The sequence below is a fragment of the Microcaecilia unicolor genome, chromosome 12 (assembly GCF_901765095.1).
Source record: "Microcaecilia unicolor chromosome 12, aMicUni1.1, whole genome shotgun sequence".
NCBI classification, from domain to species: domain Eukaryota; kingdom Metazoa; phylum Chordata; class Amphibia; order Gymnophiona; family Siphonopidae; genus Microcaecilia; species Microcaecilia unicolor.
This window is the reverse complement of record NC_044042.1, coordinates 10,017,896-10,042,289: the sequence shown is the minus strand read 5'-3', so window position 1 is coordinate 10,042,289 and position 24,394 is coordinate 10,017,896. Positions and strand designations below refer to the sequence as shown.

The 24,394-nt window shown below is 45.1% G+C and overlaps 1 protein-coding gene across 1 annotated transcript; it reads right to left on the bottom strand.

The window, feature by feature from the left end:
* Window positions 1–1,198: 1,198 nt before the first annotated feature.
* Window positions 1,199–24,054, bottom strand: LOC115482147 (transmembrane protein C1orf162 homolog). The gene is made up of 7 exons (XM_030221719.1): window positions 23,942–24,054; window positions 17,726–17,768; window positions 12,452–12,517; window positions 9,527–9,569; window positions 9,052–9,197; window positions 3,809–3,870; window positions 1,199–1,414 (listed from the first exon to the last, which is right to left on the bottom strand). The coding sequence occupies exons 2-7, from the start codon at window positions 17,748–17,750 to the stop codon at window positions 1,265–1,267; spliced, it is 492 nt and encodes a 163-aa protein (XP_030077579.1). The 5' UTR covers window positions 17,751–17,768; window positions 23,942–24,054; the 3' UTR covers window positions 1,199–1,264.
* Window positions 24,055–24,394: the final 340 nt, after the last annotated feature.

The window sequence follows — 24,394 nt, the reverse complement described above, 5'->3', positions numbered from 1 at the left end:
CCGCCTTCACCATGTTCTCCGGCAACGAATTCCAGAGTTTAATTATGCGTTGGGTGAAGAAATATTTTCTCCGATTTGTTTTAAATTTACTACACTGTAGTTTCATCGCATGCCCCTAGTCCTAGTATTTTTGGAAAGCGTGAACAGACGCTTCACATCCACCTGTTCCACTCCACTCATTATTTTATATACCTCACGGTATAACGAGCGCCAATTCGGAGTTACCGCCCGGCTACCGCATGGCCCGGGTGATAATTTCATTTTTGATGCGCATCCAAAGAATTATTTTTATTTTTCGATCGGCATTCCACGCACGTAGGTCACGACCACCCGGTTAACGCGTGAGACTTTCCCGCTAAGTCAATGGATGGCGGTAAGGTCTCAGACCCAAAATGGACGCGTGCCAATTTTTATTTTGCCGCACGTCCATTTTCGACCAAAATTGTTTTTTAAAAGGCCCTTTTTTTTTTTACAGGCATGCTGAAAAATGGATCTGCGTGCGCCCGAAACCCACGCCTACACTACCACTAGGCCGTTTTTCAGCGCACCTTAGCAAAAGGACCCTTTAGTCAGCTGCAAGATCCTGCAGGCAGAATAAAACAAAATAAATAGTGGTCAATCTGAAATATTAATAACTAGTAAAAAAGGCCCGTTTCTGGGAGAGATGAAACGGGCGCTAGCAAGGTTTTGGGGCAGGGGGAGATGGGGTTTGTAGGCTGTGGAGGCATGTGCAGTGACGCAGCTGTCCCCGAAGCACCGTGCAGGCACAGGGAGGTAGCGTTTGTAGCCTCGCGACCCGTGTCCCCCGACCCCCCTCGAGGTAGCTGCGAGGTCCGTGATGGTGTTAGATCGCGTTTGTTTAGTTTCCAGCAGTGTGCTCCGCAGATCGCGTGGAGGTCCGTGATGGTGTTAGATCACGTTTGTTTAGTTTGCTGCAGTGTGGTCCGCCCTCCGCCCTCGTCGTCATGACGTCGTGACGCGAGGGCGGGGCATACGGCGCTTCAGAGTTCTGACTTCCGTTTTCGAGGCATGGGCAAACCGGATATCTCTGGCGCCTCACAGTTCCGGCTTTGAGGGGCTTTTGAGGCTTCATTTAGAACGTTGGGGTTGCGAATTATGTCCGGAAGGGGCGTGGCTGAGGGCGGGTCCAGAGTGACAGTGAGTGGTGCAGAGTGAGTGTTGCTGGGAGCCAGCCTAGCCTTCAGTGCTTCAGTGTTTCCCTCCCACAGAGTGAGCCAGGTGAGAATTATTATATAGGATATGCTCAGGGGTTTATTAAAACAGAAGAATACACAGTTGGAGCTTCAGGTCTGCAGACATTTAGCTCTGGGTCGTTCAAGCAGCCACCTGATGAAGCAACTTGCCTAAAACTCAAAGTGGCATAAGACATGTCACCCTCCTGGAGTCCTGAGTCCTAGAAGACAAAAAAAGAGATGGAAGTGATTTGGAGGAGAAGGAGAAACACAATGATGAGAAGAAGTTTGTCAAGTATTCACAATTCTCCATTACACAAGTTGGCAAAAAAGCAAAGTGCAAATGACACTATATTATTATTAATGAATAATAATAATATAATATGTCTGTCTCGCTTAACGTTTCACTTCTAAATGAGTTATATAATAAGAACGTAAGAATAGTCATATCGGGGCAGACCGATTGTCCATCTGGTCCATAAAGGAAGAGTCTATAGACCATTATTAAACTGACTTGGGGAAAATCCACTGTTTATTTCTGGGATAAGCAGCATAAAATGTATTGAGCTTTTTTGGGATCTTGCCAGGTATTGGCCACTGTTGGAAACAGGATGCTGGGCTCGATGGACGTCTGTCCCAGTGTGGCAATACTCAGGTACATCTTATGCACTTTATTGTTTGCTTATAAGCCACATTGAACTTGAATGTATTTCGGGCTAATGTGGGATTTAAATGTCATGAATGAATAAATAAATAAATAAAAAGCCTGCTTCCAGCAATGGCCAAACAAATCAGCACAATATAAGCCCAGGACAGACGCTAGGGAAGGGCCCCCAAAGCTTGCTTGCAAATTGTCCCTCCTTCAACTTCAGGCAGGTTTGGGGTCCCTAGTAACATAGGGGCCCAGGGCAGTTGCCCTGTTTGCCCACCCCTAACGCCGGCCCTGGTGTTAAAGAAGCAACAGCCCTTGCATTTCTAATTATCCATTAGAAGCAGTTATTGGGATTCCAGCACCTGCTATCCGGATATTACTAATGGACAGAACCATCTGGCGATGTTCACCGCACTCTCTGGATAGTCCAACTGAAAATTATTAGTGACCGCCCTGGCACTCTCCAGATAGCACCAGGGCAGCGTGTGGGCAGAGCTGATTAAGGGACCCGTCAGCTGGATATTGTGGTTACTCGTTGCTCCATTCAAGATATTCAGTACTTGACATAATCCAGATACCGACATTGAATGTTCAGATTTTAACCATTTAATTTTAATTAACCATCTCTCTGACCTCATCTACAACTTTCTTTAAATCAGTCACCTTACTTTCTAACTCTTCCATCTTTGCTTTACCCTTCACTATCAATTAAAATGTACTATTACGTATTGTCTATTGCTCATGTTTGATCTATTCTTACTGTACACCGCCTTGAGTGAATTCCTTCAAAAAGGCGGTAAATAAATCCTAATAAATAAAATAAATAAATATTGACCACTGCAGCTAGTATTTAAAAAAAATACCGACTGTGGCAACTTACTATCGGCCTGTTAAGTTTTACATTTAAATTTCCTTAGCAAGAGAGGGATTAGAGGAAAACAGGTTTAATTGGCGTAATGCAGTCAGCGTTTTCCCCTGGACACTGTAGAAGGAGCCTATTTACAAAAGTGAAATAAAGTTTTGCAGTTGCCACATATTAATTGCCTAAACTAATACTTGGTAAAAAAAAAAACAGCACAATGGAATCCGTCACGTTAAAAGTTAACATGTGTAACTACCTCTGCTGAAATTCTTAAGGCACCTTTCCTACCCATTCCCCGCCTCATTCTGCATTAGGCAGTTAGGGCCTCTTTTATAAAGCCGTGCCTACCGATTCTCGGTGCGGCAAATGAGAGGAAGCCCATTCAATTCCTATGGGCTTCCTCTTATTTGCCACACAGGAATTGCTAACATGGATTTGTAAAAGAAGCCCTTAATGTGGGAATTAGCAGATGCTTTCAAGTGGCTGCACTGATACTGCACGTTAATTCATGCGTTAATTGCTTAGCACCAGGGCTTTTTTTGAGGGGGTACTGGGGGTACTGAGTACCGGCACCTTTTCCATTGTCTGCTAAAAATGATCCATGGAACCCAAGTTTTAATGAAAAAGCTCAGGCTCTACACACCAATTCTGGCTTGTCATAGATTCTGTGACTGGTTGCAGGGGGCCTGGCTATTGTGGGGTGGGTCCCTCAGTGATCATCCCACTCCTGAAGGGTGGCCTTAGCATTTGAGTACCAGCACCTTTTTTTGCTAGAAAAAAATACACTACTTAGCACACACTAGTAAATAGGCCCAAAATGGGAAAGCCCCTTTAGTACAAACTCAAAGAGGCCTTGCAGCATAGACAAAATGGAATTCTAAGAGAAAGAAAAGCATTGTGGGATTCTTGAATGGAATGTTATTGTTTCATGATGTCACTTCCTGTCAGACTCATCCTGTAGAAAACAGGAATTTTGACTTGTAAACTGAGCAAATTCAGCCTGTACAAATCACAGAACAGCCTCACATTGTCAGCGACTAATAACTGGAGAATCCCCAAGCTGCAGAGTGCACCGGAACACAACAGGCAACCAGCCCCTACCTTAGAGTCAGCAGTTTGGGTAGACGGAAATCTAGGCGGGTTTCTGCTGCCCTTGGAATGATCTGCAGTTTGTAATGAAGACAAATTCATCTTATATATTAATATTATGATTATGATTAACATTTATTTATATACCGATGGTACCGCAAGGTTCTAAGCATTTTACAATCGGCAAAAAAAAACACAACATAATCACTTAGAAATTACACTCACAAACAAAATATAGGGAAAATATTTTTAAATACAAAATATAAAAACATCATAAAATTCCATTCACATTGAAAATATCTTTTAAATAAAAAAAAAAGTCTTTACATTTTTCCTGAAAGATAGATAAGAATTTGAGTAATTTCCGTCCAAATGTTTGGAGCTTGAAAGGCTAAGGGCCCTATTTATTAAGCTGCGTTAGTGTTTTTAGCGCGTGTGCTAAACATGTAGGCGCCTATAGGGATATTGTAGGAACATACATGGCTAACATTCATACATGTTTAACGAGCGTTAAAAACATTAACTTGCCTATAACGCTGCTTAGTAAACAGGGCCCTAAGAGATTTTCATAATGTTTAAGTCTTTTTTTTCTCTTTCGTTGAAGGAAAGGAGAAAGGGGAATTATTATACAATCTCCTATCCCTATTCTTAATGGAAAATTGAAAGTGGGAAAACATATATCCTGGACAGTCATCATTTCAAACTCTATATAATGTACAAGCAAATTTAAACATGATTCTCGCCTTAATAGGCAGCCAGTGGAGCTTGACATAATATTGAGAGATCCTATCAAATGTGATTAAAGGAAAAAAATTAACCGATATGACGTCTAAGTCCGACTTTAGACGTTTTGCAAAAAACGTCCAAAATCTGAATAGGAAAGAAGTTTGTTTTCAAAAAAAGAAAAACGTCTATCTTTTGTTTTCGAAAATACTGTTTTGTGCTTTCGGCGTTTTGTTTTTTGGTCAATTTAAAAACAAACAAAAAAAAAAAGGTCCAAGTGAAAACCGTAGAAAATGAAGCCATAAGGGATGTAGGAGGGACCAGCATTTTTAGTAGACTGGTCTCCCAGACATCCCAGGAGATAAATGGAGCACCCTAGAGGACTTCAAAAACATGCTTCCAGCTACACATCACACCGCTGCTCCCTTATCTTGTCTGCTGAGCCCCCCAAAACCCACTGCCCACAGCTGTAAAGAAAAGTCCTTATGGGTGAAGGGGGCACCTATATGTGGGTATAGTGGGTTTCTGGAAAGTTGTGGAGGGCTCACAGTTTCCTCCACAAATGTGACAGGTAGAGGGTGATAGAGACCAGAGTCCCCCATGCCATGGTACAATGCACTGCACTGACCACTACAGTACTCCATGGACCTGCATGCTGTTCTAATAGACCTGGCTCTAACATCTCAGGCTGTCATAGAGGTTGCTAAATCATATTTGTATTCACATTTGTGGGAGGGGGTCAATGACTACTGGGGGAGTATTGGGGGGGGGGGGTCACCCCTGATTCCTCTTTAACATTGCTTTTGACTCGTAACCACTTGTAACCACTCGCCTCCACCTACCCTCCTCTCCTCCTTCCTGTACACATTAATTGATTTGATTTGCTTACTTTATTTTTTGTCTATTAGATTGTAAGCTCTTTGAGCAGGGGCTGTCTTTCTTCTATGTTTGTGCAGCGCTGCGTACGCCTTGTAGCGCTATAGAAATGCTAAATAGTAGTAGTAGTAGTCTCTTGTAACCAGAGCTAATATTGTGATGTCATAATGCCTCAGGCCACCAATAAGAGCCAACCTCATCAGTGATGTCACAATGGCTTGATTGTCCTATACTTGGCTCACTTTTATTACATAGCTCTTTGAGCAGGGACTGTCTTTCTTCTATGTTTGTGCAGCGCTGCGTACGCCTTGTAGCGCTATAGAAATGCTAAATAGTAGTAGTAGTAGTAGTAGTAGATTCCCTCCAGTGGTCATCTGGTCATTTAGAACACCCTTTTGTGCCTTATGCGTTATAAAAACAGGTCTAGCTCAAAACGTCTTAGATTTGGTCCTGGACACTTTTATTTTCTTCCATTATGGCTGAAAAACGTCCAAGTGTTAGGAACGCCCAGATCCCGCCCTTAACATGCCCCTGACACGCCCCCTTGTGATCTGAACGCACTTCCGACGGACTTCGTAGAAAAACGTCTAAAAATTGGTCTTGAAAATACCAGTTTGGACGTTTTTCTGAGAAAAAACATGCAAATGCAGATTTATGCCACTGTTTTTCTCTTCTGAAAACGAGCTCCTTTGTGTAGTCTGCAATGTTTGTAGGGCTGGTTTACAGAGCTTATAGTCCGCTATTACCAAATGTAGTTCAAAGCAGATAACAATAAGAGGAACTAGACCCAACATTATCAACGGAGTTATAACTAATTCACTGTATTCAAAACATGGTTCCCACAAAGGTACGTTTTGAGCATCTTCTTAAAGCTAACAAAATTGGACAAAGCTTTAATCCCATTTGGAAGGTATGACCAAAAACATAGTAACATAGTAGATGACGGCAGAAAAAGACCTGCACGGTCCATCCAGTCTGCCCAACAAGATAAACTCATATGTGCTACTTTTTGTATATACCTTACCTTGATTTGTATCTGCCATTTTCAGGGCACAGACCGTAGAAGTCTTGCCCAGCACCAGCCCCGCCTCCCACCACCAGCTCTGGCACAGACCATATAAGTCTGCCCAGCACTATCCCCACCTCCCAACCACCAGCCCCGCTTCCCGCCACCGGCTCTGGCACAGACCGTATAAGTCTGCCCAGCACTATCCCCACCTCCCAACCACCAGCCCCGCCTCCCATCACCGGCTCTGGCACAGACCATATAAGTCTGCCCAGCACTATCCCTGCCTCCCAACCACCAGCCCCGCCTCCCACCACCGGCTCTGGCACAGACCATATAAGTCTGCCCAGCACTATCCCTGCCTCCCAACCACCAGCCCCACTTCCCACCACCGGTTCTGGCACAGACCGTATAAGTCTGCCCAGCACTATCCCCGCCTCCCAAGCACCAGCCCCGCCTCCCACCACCAGCTCTGGCACAGACCATATAAGTCTGCCCAGCACTATCCCTGCCTCCCAACCACCAGCCCCGCCTCCCACCACCGGCTCTGGCACAGACCGTATAAGTCTGCCCAGCACTATCCCTGCCTCCCACCACCGGCTCTGGCACAGACCGTATAAGTCTGCCCAGCACTATCCCTGCCTCCCAACCACCAGTCCCGCTTCCCACCACCGGCTCTGGCACAGACCGTATAAGTCTGCCCAGCACTATCCCCGCCTCCCACCACCGGCTCTGGCACAGACCGTATAAGTCTGCCCAGCACTATCCCTGCCTCCCACCACCGGCTCTGGCACAGACCGTATAAGTCTGCCCAGCACTATCCCCGCCTCCCAACTACCAGCCCCGCCTCCCGCCACCGGCTCTGGCACAGACCGTATAAGTCTGCCCAGCACTATCCCTGCCTCCCACCACCAGCTCTGGCACAGACCGTATAAGTCTGCCCAGCACTATCCCTGCCTCCCAACCACCAGTCCCGCTCCCCACCACCGGCTCTGGCACAGACCGTATAAGTCTGCCCAGCACTATCCCCGCCTCCCACCACCGGCTCTGGCACAGACCGTATAAGTCTGCCCAGCACTATCCCTGCCTCCCACCACCGGCTCTGGCACAGACCGTATAAGTCTGCCCAGCACTATCCCTGCCTCCCACCACCGGCTCTGGCACAGACCGTATAAGTCTGCCCAGCACTATCCCCGCCTCCCAACTACCAGCCCCGCCTCCCGCCACCGGCTCTGGCACAGACCGTATGTCTGCCCAGCACTATCCCCGCCTCCCAACCACCAGCCCCGCCTCCCGCCACCGGCTCTGGCACAGACCGTATGTCTGCCCAGCACTATCCCCGCCTCCCAACCACCAGCCCCGCCTCCCGCCACTGGCTCTGGCACAGACCGTATAAAGTTGATGCTTGATGCATAACAATTGTCTGAAATAATTTCTAATAGCAAACTCCTATAGGACTAGAAAATGTAAAAAAAAAATTAAAATGTCTTACCAGATATATAAGTAAGGGGCCCTTTTACAAAGGCACGGTAGGCTCCACGCACATGCTGCTCGTGCCAAAACGAGACTACTGCCAGGCTAGCGCGCCCTCCTGACAGTAATTTCAGATTTGGCGCGTGCCCATACCACCAGGACAAATTATTTTTCCTGCCCGCTGCTCTGTCTGGCACCGTCGCATCTTCAAAATTGCAGCCGAGACTGCCGAGGCCCACGAGACTCCCCCAGGAAGTCTCACAAGCCATTAGAGTAGAGTAGTGGCAGCGGGCAGGAAAGAGGGGGGTTCTTTCCTGCCCCTTGAAGAGGCCACTAGACCACCAGGGCTCTTCAAGGTAGGCCCGGGGGGGCTGTAGTGTGCAGGGGGATGCTGGAATCCAAGGGGACAATGGTGGGAGCCGGGGGGGGGGTCCAATGACCCTTTCTTCCCAGTAGCCCAGATCAGGGCCCGGGGCAAGGCCGCACCCCCCCCCCCCCCCCAGGATCGCCGCCTCCCCCACCCTTCAATCGCTACTGCTGTTGCCTCCCTCTCCTACTCCCATGCCGCCGGCGCCACAGTTCCCCGTCTCCACCTACCTACCCTCTGCTCCCTTCTGCCTGCCATCCGACCCCTTTCATTTAAAATTTTTTTTTTAAATCTCTAAAGCAGCAGGCGCAGCGCCTTCTCTGCGAAAGCGGCAGATCACCTCGGGCAGGCCTTCCCTCACTGTGTCCCGCCCTCGCAGAAATAGGAAGTTACATCAGAGGATAGCGGGACACAGTGAGGGAAGGCCCGCCTGAGGCGATCTGCCGTTTTCGCAGAGAAGGCGCTGCACTGCTGCTTTAGAGATTTTTTTTTTAATGCAGGAGGTCGAATGACAGACAGAAGGGAGCTGAGGATAGGCAGGTGGAGACGGGACTGCGTTGCCAGCGGCCTGGGAGCAGGAGAGGGCGAGAGACTCCGGGGAATGTTGCTCCCCCTGCCCCCCCTCTCGGCGGCCCTGGCCCAGATCACTGTTCTTCTACCTCTACTCCCTAGTAGTATCTGCATAGTGCCAAGGCAGTCTGTAAGGAAATTCAGAGGCACCATCTGGATAAGTAATTTTAAATATTGACCCACATATAAGAAATGTTTTATTTTGCATAAAGACTCTGATTTCCTTTGCACAACACATACCCCCGTCAGTGCTCTGAGATCCCTGCTGGTACATTTGTTTCTTCCGTCTGCATCTTAGTCTTCGCACGTACAAGACAACTGTGAGTAGCAACAGCGTCAGCAGAACTCCAGAGAAAAAGGCCAAAACGACGTGGAGATATTCAAGGCTATTTGGTTTGAGAAAAAAAATCAAATCCGCCCATTACAAAAAATAATGGTTGGACAACCCTGCTGCCTGTATCTATGAAGCGAACTGTTACCTTTCAGTTAACTGTTCAGTGGAACAGAACGTTATATTCTCGTATCATGGATTACCACACGCAAGAATTTCATAACTATTTTATCAACTCGCAAGTAAATGATTTAAAAAGTTTTGCAGAGGAAGTACAGTACAGTACAACTGTGACATGAGCAGAAGCTCTGCCCAGAACAAAACAGGAGGAATGGAAGGGGGAAGGGGAGTCTATGACAAGCTGAACCACTATACACCATGTACCTGCAAATCGGACTGGACTGGCTTGGTGAAATCACTGGAGTTGCTGTAAAACAGAGACCGGATGTGTAGAGTTCATATTTAAAGAAGCAATCAATCAATACTAACCTTCTCAAACCAATAGGGATACGAATATCTTTTTAACCAATATTGAAATCCTGCCTCTGAGTTACAGGCGCACTATACACTGTAAAAGACACTGTCCCCGGAACGAAATGAAGACCAACCAAACCCAAACAAAATGAACAATGCTGCAAACTCAGGAAATGAAACTAAAAGTTTTGTGCAGCCCAACCCTACTGGATGCTTGAAGCCTGGACTGTGAGAAACAGATCTACTTTTTGAGATCTGCTTGGTAGTTATAACCAGTCCAGTGGCATAGCAAGACCTATCATTTTGGGTGGGCCCACAGTTAAGATGGGTGGTCTATTTATTTATTATTTAAATTTTGCTCACACCTTTTTCAGTAGTAGCTCAAAGGGAGTTACATTCAGGTACACTGGATATTTCTCTGTCCCAGGAGGGCTCACAATCTAAGTTTGTACCTGAGGCAATGAAGGGTTAAGTGACTTGCCCAAGATCACAAGGAGCAGCAGTGGGATTTGAACCGGCCACCTCTGGATTACAAGACTGGTGCTCTAAGCACTAGGCCACTCCTCCACTCCACTAGCACGTTCGCCCCCCCCCCCCTTTTGCCCTGCACCTTCCTCCACCTCCAGCATTTGCCACCCACCCGTGGTCCAGTAAACTCCCCCCCCCCCCCCAGTTTATCTCAGCAGCTTTGATGCAGCAGCAATGCACATCTACTGCCTGTGCCAGCCTCACAGGCTTCTGTCTGCCGCATCTCGCTAGAAAGGAAACAGGAAGTGATATCAGCAAGAGCATGTGGGGTCGACGCAGGCAGGAAATGTGCATCGCTGCTGCACCAGCAAAGATGCTGAGGTAACCTGGGGTGGGGTTAGGACAAATGCTGGATCAGGGGGCAGGAGAAAGGAGAGTGAAGTGGCTGTCACTGAACTCTTTGATGAGGCAGACAGGGTGGGAATAAGCCAAGAATGGGTGGGCCTGTGCTCACCCAGACCCACCCGTGGCTATGCTACTGTTTATAACTCAAGCTGGTCTGACTCAGGTCCAGATGCACTAAACTTAACAAGCCATTAACAAGCAATTAATGAGCCATTAACGAGCAAGTAGTAAACCGTGGCATGCACAAAAGGCTTCTCCGAGCCATTTCCGATCACGGTAGCAGCTAACGAAAACGGAATGCAGATGATCCAAAGGCTATTATAATGAGCTGCACTACCATTTTCCGATCCCCTTACCGTGGAAAACCTAATGGGAGGTCTACACCTCTCGTTGGGGCAAAGGAAAGAATCGGAAGAAAAAAATGTCGTCAGGGACGTCCTTTTTGGACGTCCTTCACTTAAAACAACAACAAAAAAGGACATCGTACTTCTTAATTTTTACTCTCGCTCTTCTGTTTTAAATCTTCCTTTGAGACATTTTTCCCTTCCTCATCGGCAGCTGAAGAGAGGGCTAATGGACGATTGTTAGGCCCCTCCACAGCCTCTCAGCCAATCACAGTGCGTTTAGCTGACACCAGTGACAGCTAAACGCACTGTGATTGGCTGAGAGAGACCTGGAGGAGGGGCATAATCGAGCACCCTTGAAGAAAAGCCCGTCCTGATCGTCAGGGACATCCTTTTTTGGTTTAGTGAAGGACGTCCATGTTAGGCACTTTAGAAGGACGTCCCTGACGAGCAGGACGGGCTTTTCTTCAAGGGTGCTCGATTATGCCCCTCCTCCAGGTCTCTCTCAGCCAATCACAGCGCGTTTAGCTGTCACTGGTGTCAGCTAAAAGCACTGTGATTGGCTGAGAGGCCGGGGGGGGGGGGGCTCACAATTGTCCATTATCCCTCGCTTCAGCTGCCGATGAGGAAGGGAAAATGTCTCAAAGGAAGATTTAAAACAGAAGAGTGAAAATAAAAATTAAGAAGTACGACGCCCTTTTTTTTTTTGCTCATCAGAGACATCCTTTTTTTGTTTGTTTGTTTTTTAGTGAAGGACGTCCATAAAGGACGTCCTTGGCATGCGCAGAGCAGCCAGCATAACGCTTGGCTGCTCTGCGCATGCTCGACCGGCCAACTGGTTTCCGATGGAATAGAGAATGCAAGTGAGCTACAACGAGCAGCTCATTTGCATTCCATTTCCTTGATGCACGGCCGTTCCCTACCGATTCGCTATGGAATCGGTAAGGGAACGGCTCTTCCGAGGACTTTAGTGCATCTAGCCCTCAGAATGGCTTTTTCTTATCTTTTTCTCGAGTCCCATCGCTGCTTCAGATTATACAGACATGCAGGGGTGTTTATGTATCTTCTCGCTCTATCTTCAGATAATAATCATTTGAATTTACTTAGGAGTCATTTTACTAAGCTGCTGCAAGCTGAAGTGTGTGCTTACCACAGGACGCACTGAGGCATCCCATGACAATTTTACAATGTGCGCAAGCAAACTGCGCACTAAAAATTAAATGTATTTTATTGCTGAGGGGGCACGTCCGGGAGGTGGAGAGTGGGCGTTTCTGCACTAATCAGTTAGCATGTCTGCATTCCCACATGCTAACTGGTAAGCGCAGTGTTAGCGTGTAAGCCCATACCGCTTACAAAATAGGTGGTGGTAAGGGCTCCCTGGCTAATCTTTTTTAATGGCCACGTGCTATTGGCAACATTAGCATGCGGCCATTGATTCAGAAAATGGAAAATCAGCCCTTTTCCGGCTGTGGTAAAAATGGCCTACGCGCACGGGAAAGACCTGCGTAAGGTTGCGCTAAGGTCACTTTCTAGCGCAGCTCTGTAAAAGGACCCCTTAGTAGCGTTCAGTCCAACAAGATTGCAGAGTGCTGAAATTGTAGCATTTTGAAAATCATACGTGCGTCAGCCAATCCGTGGGTGGAGGTGCCGGTAGCATAGTCTTGGCAAATGCATTGCGTGGAAGCTTCCAAAGAGGAGGAGATAAAAAGAACAATATTACTCTATGGTTATATTTTGAAGGCCAATCAAATAACTGCAAAACAATTAAATACAGTGGGGGAAATAAGTATTTGATCCCTTGCTGATTTTGTAAGTTTGCCCACTGACAAAGACATGAGCAGCCCATAATTGAAGGGTAGGTTATTGGTAACAGTGAGAGATAGCACATCACAAATTAAATCCGGAAAATCACATTGTGGAAAGTATATGAATTTATTTGCATTCTGCAGAGGGAAATAAGTATTTAATCCCTCTGGCAAACAAGACCTAATACTTGGTGGCAAAACCCTTGTTGGCAAGCACAGCGGTCAGACGTCTTCTGTAGTTGATGATGAGGTTTGCACACATGTCAGGAGGAATTTTGGTCCACTCCTCTTTGCAGATCATCTCTAAATCATTAAGAGTTCTGGGCTGTCGCTTGGCAACTCGCAGCTTCAGCTCCCTCCATAAGTTTTCAATGGGATTAAGGTCTGGTGACTGGCTAGGCCACTCCATGACCCTAATGTGCTTCTTCCTGAGCCACTCCTTTGTTGCCTTGGCTGTATGTTTTGGGTCATTGTCGTGCTGGAAGACCCAGCCACGACCCATTTTAAGGCCCTGGCGGAGGGAAGGAGGTTGTCACTCAGAATTGTACGGTACATGGCCCCATCCATTCTCCCATTGATGCGGTGAAGTAGTCCTGTGCCCTTAGCAGAGAAACACCCCCAAAACATAACATTTCCACCTCCATGCTTGACAGTGGGGACGGTGTTCTTTGGGTCATAGGCAGCATTTCTCTTCCTCCAAACACGGCGAGTTGAGTTCATGCCAAAGAGCTCAATTTTTGTCTCATCTGACCACAGCACCTTCTCCCAATCACTCTCGGCATCATCCAGGTGTTCACTGGCAAACTTCAGACGGGCCGTCACATGTGCCTTCCGGAGCAGGGGGACCTTGCGGGCACTGCAGGATTGCAATCCGTTATGTCGTAATGTGTTACCAATGGTTTTCGTGGTGACAGTGGTCCCAGCTGCCTTGAGATCATTGACAAGTTCCCCCCTTGTAGTTGTAGGCTGATTTCTAACCTTCCTCATGATCAAGGATACCCCACGAGGTGAGATTTTGCGTGGAGCCCCAGATCTTTGTCGATTGACAGTCATTTTGTACTTCTTCCATTTTCTTACTATGGCACCAACAGTTGTCTCCTTCTCGCCCAGCATCTTACTGATGGTTTTGTAGCCCATTCCAGCCTTGTGCAGGTGTATGATCTTGTCCCTGACATCCTTAGACAGCTCCTTGCTCTTGGCCATTTTGTAGAGGTTAGAGTCTGACTGATTCACTGAGTCTGTGGACAGGTGTCTTTCATACAGGTGACCATTGCCGACAGCTGTCTGTCATGCAGGTAACGAGTTGATTTGGAGCATCTACCTGGTCTGTAGGGGCCAGATCTCTTACTGGTTGGTGGGGGATCAAATACTTATTTCCCTCTGCAGAATGCAAATAAATTCATATACTTTCCACAATGTGATTTTCCGGATTTAATTTGTGATGTGCTATCTCTCACTGTTACCAATAACCTACCCTTCAATTATGGGCTGCTCATGTCTTTGTCAGTGGGCAAACTTACAAAATCAGCAAGGGATCAAATACTTATTTCCCCCACTGTATATATATATACACACACACATCATAAAATATATACAAAATATAAAAACATCAAAAAATTCCATTCACACTGAAAATATCTTTTAAATAAAAAAGTCTCTACATTTTTCCTAAAAGATATATAAGAATTTGAGCAATTTCCTTCCAAACGTTTAGAGCTTGAAAGGCTAAGAGATTTTCATAATGTTTAAGTCTTTTTTTTTCCCTTTCACTGAAGGAAAGGAGAAAGAGGAATGAGATATGTAAAATAATGAAAAAGGAATACGACGGGGCTCGTTTTCACAGCACTTAGACTTACAAAATTCCATAGATTACTTACCTCTCCCCCCTTTGAATGGGCTGTGTCAGCATTACCGCACCGGCAGCCGCTAGCGCAGCTTTGTAAAAGGAGGGGGGGGGGGGTGTAAGTAACATAGTAACATAGTAGATGACGGCAGAAAAAGACCTGCATGGTCCATCTAGTCTGCCCAAGACAAACTCATATGTGTATACCTTACCTTGAATTTGTACCTGTCCTTTTCAGGGCACAGACCATATAAGTCTGGCCAGCAGTATTTCCCGCCTCCCAACCACCAGTCCCGCCTCCCATCAGTGGCTCTGGTACAGACCGTATAAGTCTGCCCTCCCCTATCCTCGCCTCCCAACCACCACCCCCTCTCCCATCAGCGGCTCTGGTACAGACCGTATAAGTCTGCCCTCCCCTATCCTCGCCTCCCAACCACCACCCCCTCTCCCATCAGCGGCTCTGGTACAGACCGTATAAGTCTGCCCTCCCCTATCCTCGCCTCCCAACCACCACCCCCTCTCCCATCAGCGGCTCTGGTACAGACCGTATAAGTCTGCCCTCCCCTATCCTCGCCTCCCAACCACCACCCCCTCTTCCCCCCAACTGCTCCGCAACCCAATTTCAGCTAAGCTCCTGAGGATCCATTCCTTCGGCACAGGATTCCTCTATGCATATCCCACGCATGTTTGAACTCCGTTACCGTTTTCATCTCCACCACCTCCCGTGGGAGGGCATTCCAAGCGTCCACCATGGAACTTTGTAAGTCTAAGTGCTTAGAAAATACACCTCTATACTTCTTAACGGGAATATCTGAGCAAAGAATAATCTTCCAGGACATAAAGCCATAAAGGCATCAGAAAAAGAAGACCAAAGCCAAAGCACTGAACAAGCTTATCCAGTCCTGGTTTTCTGACCTCCTTAGGATACATACAGGCAACTTACAAAGTTATGTGGAGGGGCATTTTCGATATGACGTCTAAGTCGGACTTTGCACTTTTCCCGCTAAACGTCCAAAATCCAAATAGGAAATATGGCCCATTTTCAAAACTGCAAAACATCTTTTTTGTTTTTGTTTTTTTTTTTAAATTTTTTATTTATAACCATTTGAATTTTTACAAGCGATAAAACAACTTGCTGGAAATACAGAGAAAGTAATATGTAGGAATTATTTCAGTCAGGTAATTCTATTCTCTTCCTTAGACCACTAAATAGGGAGAGTGAAACAAGATAAGGAGATCAATTAAACAGTAAACAGAAAAAAAAAACCGTGGTATTAACCCGATTATCCACAGATATTACTCGTCTAATTCATTATTCCACATTGATCATCTGGTTGGCTTCTTCAAGGCCAATACGGTGTAAAGTCAAATCATTTCATTGAAAAACATACTTATTGTCCAATATTAGTTAGAAATAATACATCTGATTACATTCTCTCTCTTTTAAAAACCAGAAATTATTTAACAATACATATACTTAAGCCTCTAATTCAAAATCCCACTGATTAAAGTAATCCCACTTTTCACAGGCTTCACTCCTTTTAAAGTAATAATTTGAGGAAATATCTTTTTTTGTTTTGCAAAGTATTGTTTGTAACAAGGTTTTATGCTCTGTGCGTTTATCTTTTCAGGCCATTTTCCAAAAAAAAAACCCCAAAAAACGTACAAGTTAAAAATGTAGAAAATCAAGCCATTGGGATGTAGGAGGAGCCAGCTCCAGACATCTCAGGAGAGCAATGAGGCACCCTAGGGGGCACTGCTGTGGACTTCGTATGAATGCTCTCAGGTACACATCTCGCCATTGTTCCCTTATCTGGTCTGCTGAGGCCTCCAAAACCAACCCAAAACCCACTACCCACAACTGTACACCACTACAATAGTCCTTATGGGTGAGGAGGGCACCTATATGTGGGTACACTGGGTTTCTGGTGAGTTTTGGAGGTCTCACTGTTTCCACCACAAGTGTAACAGGTAGGGGGAGGTATGGGCCTGGGTCCACCTATCTGCAGTGCACTGCACCCACCACTAGACTACTCCAGGGACCTGGCTATAACATCTGGTGAATACTATTTTTGTTCACATTTTAGGGGGTGGGAGGGAGTCAGTGACCACTGGGGTAGTCATCCCTTATTCCTTCTTGTGGCCAACTGGTGTTTTGTGCTTTATTCATTATAAAAACAGGTCTACACCAAAATGCATTTCAGTTTGCTCCATAGCTGTTAAACGTCCAAGTGTTAAGTCTGTCCTAATCCTGCCTCCGTAATGCCCCCCGACACCCCCCCCCCCTTGTGATTTGGACGTACTGCAGACAAAATGCATAGATAACTAGGGTTACCATATTTTGTCCTCTCAAAAAGAGGACACATGTCCCGTCCCCTCTGCCAGGCCCCTTTTGCATCCTCACCCCGCCCCCTGTCACATATTCCCCTTCCCTGCCCCCCCCCCCCCGTCACCTTCCCTCCCCCGGGTCACCTCCCCTCCCCTTACTTACTATCTACTGCCCTGGTGCTCTAGTGACCTCTTCAGGGCAGGAAAGAGCCCCCTCTTTCCTGCCCGGAACGCTGTCCTTGCCGTGCATCCTGTTGTTGTGACAGCCTCGGGATTCAAAATGGCCGCCAAGAGTTGAAGTCTCGCAAGGCCGCTTCAACTCTCGGCAGCTATTTTGAATCCCGACACCGTCACAGCAACAGGATGCACGGCAAGGACAGCATTCCAGGCAGGAAAGAGGGGGCTCCTTCCTGCCCTGAAGAGGTCACTAGAGCACCAGGGCAGTAGATAGTAAGTAAGGGAAGGGGAGGCTAGGATAGGCCCGCCGCCCGCCGGCCCATTTGTCCAGAAATCTGGACAAAAGGGCAGACATGTTCTCAAAAAGAGGACATGTCCGTGTAAATCCGGACATATAGTAACCCTATGGATAACCGTCTGCAAAATCGGTTTCAAAAATACCGATTTGGATCTTTTGAGAAGAAATTTGTCCAAATGGTGCTTTATGACTCTCGTTGGATGTTTTTCTCTTTCAAAAATGAGCCCCGTAGTCACATATGGAACTTCATAAGTCTATGCAATTTGGAAATGAGCCCCCATAGAGATACAGCCCTGAGTTTGTTTCTTAGGGAAATCAACCGCCCTGTGTTTTAGGTGTCTTGCAAATGTTGCACGGATAATCGTGCAGAGCCTTGTTCCCACTTTTACAGGTCCTGCCATTTCACAGAGTTTTGCCTGGTAGAAAGTTTTTCATACTAACATGTTTGAGAGTTTGTGCTTCCCATTGCTGCCTGATCCAGCCCCTGTGAGGAAAAAAAAAAAAGAGCGGATCAATCACGTTTGACTCTCCATTATACCTGTGTTTCACATCTCAGGCTTGACTCTGAAGTACAACCAACATTTATAGATTTCAAAGCATTACTTCGAAGTTATGGTGATGTTCCATTTTTCCCACTCTGACCTAGGGGTGCACCTGGGAAAAAATGTTGTTTATTTCACTTTTTTTTTTGTTTCTTTTTACAAATTCATTGTTCATTTCATTTGATGTATATTTCAGTTCACTTCTTATTTTTAGTAAAGGAACAAAAGGGGGAAATGGGACTTGATATACCACCTTTCTGAGGTTTTTGCAGCTACATTCAAAGCGGTTTACATCTATTCAGATACTTATTTTGTACCAGGGGCAATGGAGGGTTAAGTGATTTGCCCAGAGTCACAAGGAGCTGCAGTGGGAATTGAACTCAGTTCGCCAGGATTAAAGTCCACTGCACTAACCACTAGGCTACTCCTCCACTCATTCCACCAATAAGAGCCAACCTCATCAGTGATGTCACAATGGCTTGATTGCCCGATACTTGGCTCACTTCTGATATTGTGATGTCATAAGGGAAAGGGGGAATGGAAATGGGACTTGATATACCGCCTTTCTGAGGTTTTGGCAACTACGTTCAAAGCGGTTTACATATATTCAGGTACTTATTTTGTACCAGGGGCAATGGAGGGTTAAGTGACTTGCCCAGAGTCACAAGGAGCTGCAGTGGGAATTGAACTCAGTTCCCCAGGGTCAAAGTCCACTGCACTAACCACTAGGCCACTCCTCCACTCAAACAAAATGAAATGAGTTGCCCACCTACCCCCACTGAGTCCCTGCCCAGGCCTTCCCCTATGCTTTCCCACTCCTTCCCCTGGTCCTCACTTACCACGTCTGTGGGGTTACCATAGTTGAAATGAGGCTGAGGCAATCCCCAGCCACTCCTGGCCCACTGCATCCCATTTTTAAAATGGAGCTGAGGCCAGTGCCATTTTCAATTTAGGACCATATGCTGTAACACAGCCATAAAACGGTGGGCAGGAGTGACTGGAGCTCTTTCTGCCCCATTTGAACGACAGTGACCCCAGGATTGGGACTGAGGGTTTCAGGAGGAGCAGGGTCATAAGGAAAAACTTGGGGAGTTGTTTGTTTGTTTTATTTCCCAAATAAAATGTAAGCACACATTTTAGAGGGATTTTGTTTTGTAAGGAAATAAAAGGTTTTCACTGTATCTTCATTTTAACATAACAATTTATTTTAGATTCCGCAGTAAGCCTTACAGTTCTATGCAGATGACAGTGGTGTAGCTACGGGGGGCCACGGGGGCATGGCCCCCACAAATTGGCTCTGAGGCCCCCAAATTGGCTGGTGGGGGTCTCCAATCCCCACCAGCTAAGGTGTTTGGCCCTCGCTGGTCTCACATTGCCTGCCGCCCTGTCCTATTTCATTAAAACAAGCGTACACAGTGACTAAAAACAGGACAGGGTGCCAGGTGGGGGAGGGGGGAAGTAGCGGTGGGAGGTGGTCCCTATAGGCGCCTACATGGTTAACGCGCGTGCTAATTGTAAGTGTGTTAAAAACACTAACGCACCTTAGTAAACAGGGCCCACAATCCAGTTTCATAAAACAGATCTAATTCTTGACCATTAGAAATTCCCAAAACAATTATGACTTAATCTGATGCCTCGTCTAATTTTGCAGCCTGAAAGGAAAGCAGTTTGTCCAATCGCTCCAGTCGTTTCTTACCCCAGATAGTCCCAGATCATCCAATAGGAGCTGCAAAAACAAATCGCCCGATATGCAGCGCTATTTAACCGGCCAGGAGCGGCTCCTGGCCGGTTAAATAGCGCTTAACCGGCTATCCATCAATATTCAGCAAGAGATAGCCAGTTATCTCCCACTGAATATTCGCGGTCAGCGCTTAGGGCTACATTCTGTATGTGATGCCTGAAAAATCTGTGCAGACAAAAATTACGCCTAGGCGTATTCTCTAAACTATGCCTAAATTTGATAGAATAGACTTAAATTTCTGCGCGGTATACAGAATACACGGCACTGAAAACAGGACTGGGTGCCAGGCAATGTAAGACCAGCGTGGGACAAACTCCTTAACTAACGGGGGTTGGGGACCCCGCCAGCGAAACCGAGGGCCCTGGAGCCAATTTTGGGGGGGCCCAGCCCCTCGTGACCCCCCCCCCCCCCCCATAGCTACGCCACTGATGTAGACACTTGGGAGGTAAAGAAGGGTAATGGTAAACATAAGGAGGGGGCATCAGACACCCCTTGGCCAGCCTTAAAAGCACATAATTCTTAAATCTAAAACGTACACAGCATAAAATACAGTCTGTAACATGTATTGCAACATACACAGACACCTTTTGGAAAATATGGATCTATTTTCTTTATGTCTGGGCTGCTCTAGTGCTAACTGAGATCTTTCCTCACCAATCTACTACATATCTTTGAAGGGGTGAACAAACGTGGATAAAGGTGAGCCGGTCGATATTATGTATCTGGATTTTCAAAAGGCATTTGACAATGTACCTCATGAGAGATTCCAGAGGAAATTAGAGAGTCATGGGATAGGAGGTAGTGTCCTACTGTGGATTAAAAACTGGTTAAAAAATATAAAACAGAGAGTAGGGTTACTCAACACCCTCACTTATCACCCCTACCACTGCAGTTTCCCCACCCCTAGCTGTCTGTTCGTCTGTCCAATTTAGATTGTAAGCTCTGTTGAGCAGGGACTGTCTTTTCATGTTAATTTGTACAGCGCTGCGTAAGTCTAGTAGCGCTATAGAAATGTTTAATAGTAGTAGTAGTAAATGGTCAGTATTCGCAATGGAGAAGGGTAGATAGTGGAGTTCCCCAGGGGTCTATGCTGGGACCACTGCTTTTTAACATATTTATAAATGATCTAGAGATGGGAATAGCTAGTGAGGTAATTAAATTTGCTGATGACACAAAGTTATTCAAAGTTGTTAAATATCAAGAGGACCTTACGAGACTGGGAGACTGGGCGTCTAAATGGCAGATGACGTTTAATGTGAGCAAGTGCAAAGTGATGCATGTGGGAAAGAGGAACCCGAACTATAGCTACGTAATGCAAGGTTCCACATTAAGAGTCAAGGACCAGGAAAGGGATCTAGGTGTTATCTCATAGTAACATAGTAGATGACGGCAGAAAAAAGACCTGCACGGTCCATCCAGTCTGCCCAACAAGACAACTCATGTGTGCTACTTTTTGTGTATACCCTACTTTGATTTGTACCTGTGCTTTTCAGGGCACAGACCGTATAAGTCTGCCCAGCACTATCCCCGCCTCCCAACCACCAGCCCCGCCTCCCACCACCGGCTCTGGCACAGACTGTAAAAGTCTGCTCAGCACTATCCCTGCCTCATTGATGATACGTTGAAACCTTCTGCCCAGTGTGCAGAGGCAGCTAAGAAAGTAAATAGAATGTTAGGTATTATTAGGAAAGGAATGGAAAACAAAAATGAAAATGTTATAATGCTTTTCTATCGCTCCATGGTGCGACTGTACCTTGAATACCGTGTGCAATTCTGGTCACCGCATCTCAAAAAAGATATAATGGAATTAGAAAAGGTACAGAGAAGTGCAACGAAAATGATAAAGGGGATGAGATGCCTTCCCTGTGAGGAAAGACTAAAACACCTAGGGCTGTTCAATTTGGAGAAAAGACAGTTGAGGGGAGATATGATAGAGGTCTATAAAATAATGAGTGGTGTGAAATGGGTAGACGTGAATCACTTGTTTACTCTTTCCACAAATACTAGGACTAGGGGGCTCGCAATGAAACTACAAAGTAGTAAATTTAAAATGAATCAGAGAAAATTTTTCTTCACTCAATGTGTAATTAAACTCTGGAATTCGTTGCCAGAGAATGTAGTAAAAGCAGTTAGCTTAGCGGAGTTTTAAAAAGGTTTGGATGGCTTCCTAAAGGAAAAGTCCATAGACCATTATTAAAATGGAATTGGGGAAAATCCACTGCTTATTTCTAGGATAAGCAGCATAAAATGTATTGTACTGTTTTGGGATCTTGCATTTGTGACCTGGATTGGCCACTGTTGGAAACAGGATACTGGGCTTGATGGACCTTTGGTCTGTCCCAGTATGGCAACGCTTATGTTCTTATAAGTTCTGAAAAAATCTGTTTAACTGAAAACGGGACACTGCATCCAGGAAGAATGATGATTTTATTCCTCATGATGAGAAGTATTGAAATTCTATCTCTGCCTAGAGTAATCTCTTGAAAAAGTCCTGACTCTGAAAAGCATGAAAGAATTATAAATCCGTCAGCAGAAAAGGAATATTCAGTCCACCCACAGTCTGGCCATTTGTACCACCTACTGTACTATTACAGGTGTTCTCTGAGCTGAGATCTTCCCCTGCTTTTTCTACTAAGGTCCCTTTGTGTCCGACCATTGGCAGTTGAATCTTCACCCATTTACATCTTAGCTCCATCAGCCTCTGTACAAATACAATCATCTTTTTTACATCCTTAAATACATCAATGATTAAACAGGAGGAGACATTTTATTTTTAAAAAATTTTTTATTTATCATTTTCACATTATTACAAGCATTACTACATGGATAAGAAAAACAGTTAGAAAATCTTCAAATTAACAAAAATCCAGGAAACCATTACAAAACTTGCATTAGACCACCAATTCGGGGCTAAGAGCCGTTAACTTAGGAGAAAGTATATTCAATAAAACACATTTCAGGATGCAATAAAGCGTTAGCAGATTATTATAACCCCCCAAATCATATCATATTGCCCTTTATTTAAATCTTGAAGCTAAACAAGATGGTTTAAAGTCAGCAAGTACTATAATAATTTTTTCTCAGAAATAAATTGTTTTAAATGTTCAGGATTAAAGAAAACATATTTCGTCCCCAAATATTTTATGTTGCATTTACACGGATAATTCAAGTGGAATGAGGCTCCTAAAGACAAACTTTCTGGTCGAAGTGCTAGGAAATCCTTCCTCCTAGTTTGAGTTAGTTTAGTAACATCTGGGAATACCCAGATTTTCCCTCCATAAAATAGAGTTTGTATATTCTTCAAAGCCATTTTCCTGACAAGTTCTAAATCTTGGAGAAATACAAATGAAACCAACAGAGTCTGTCGCTCAAGTTCATCAGACAACGACGTTTCCAACAATTCAGAAGGATTCAATTCTGGTTGTTCCAACCTTTGCCCAGTTTTCTTTATAGGAAGGTAATAAATTTTAGTTACTGGAGGTATACTTTCCGAAGAAAATAGGAGGAGACATTTTAGATGCTTGCTATTATCCAGGATTTCTATATATATATATTTTTTTTTTTAATTGTTTTTCAATTTTCTGGGCCGTCAATGTGTCACTATGCTTATAATCTATTTGAAAAATTAATCTGCAATAAATGACCCAGTACAATTATACCAACTGAGGGGAGATATGATAGAGGTCTATAAAATAATGAGTGGAGTTGAACGGGTAGATGTGAAGCGTCTGTTTACGCTTTCCAAAAATACTAGGACTAGGAGGCATGCGATGAAGCTACAAAGTAGTAAATTTAAAATGAATCGGAAAAAAATTTTTCTTCACTCAACGTGTAATTAAACTCTGGAATCCGTTGCCAGAGAATGTGGTAAAGGCGGTTAGCTTAGCTGGGTTTAAAAAAGGTCTGGACAGCTTCCTAAAAGAATAGTCCATAGAACATTATTAAATTGACTTTGGGGGAAATCCACTGCTATTTCTGGTATAAGCAGCATAAAATGAATTGACATTTTTCAGGATCTTGCCAGGTATTTGTGACCTGGATTGGCCACTGTTGGAAACAGGATTCTGGGCTTGATGGACCTTCGGTCTGTCCCAGTATGGCAATACTTATGATTATTTTAAAAATACCCTAAAACAAAGGGCCATAATAGGACTGAAATCAAACTGTAAAAAAAGAAAAAAAGAAAAGAAAGAAAATGGGCTGTGCTAATCTTACAAAAAACAAGATGCTTCACCATATTGGAACAGTAAAATGGACCTGCCAAATTTACACTGGACTCTTCAAAGTATTTTCCTAAAGTATAGCAAATATTTAGATTACATTATTTTCTTCCTCTATTTACTCGGAAAGGTGATATAAGAAAAACAATCTTACCTGAAAACGTCCTGTCTCGTTTTTTCTATGTTCAGACAAATACAAAATCCACCTCTTCTGTACTGGAAACAGATCACAAGCTTGACCTTGTGGTCTTAACTATGGCTAAGCACATAAAACAAACAAAAAAAACCTATGAATTATGACACTACCTGCTTAAGCAACGAGAAATGAGGATGTGAACGTTTCTGAAGCAAGCACTGCCCTACGGAAGCATCATGAAACTGCTTGCCAAATATTCATTAATGACAACATTGTTCAGCAGAATGTTAACATTAGTTCATAAGAGCCCTATGGCTCAGCTTGCACTAGGAGGATAGTGGAGGACCGTAGCCTCACACTCGAGACCCAAGTTAACTCTACAATCAAGAAAATGTTCTACTCAACGTGGAAACTTAAACGCGTGAAACTATTCTTCCCGAGGGTAACTCTCCGCAACCTGATACAATCAAT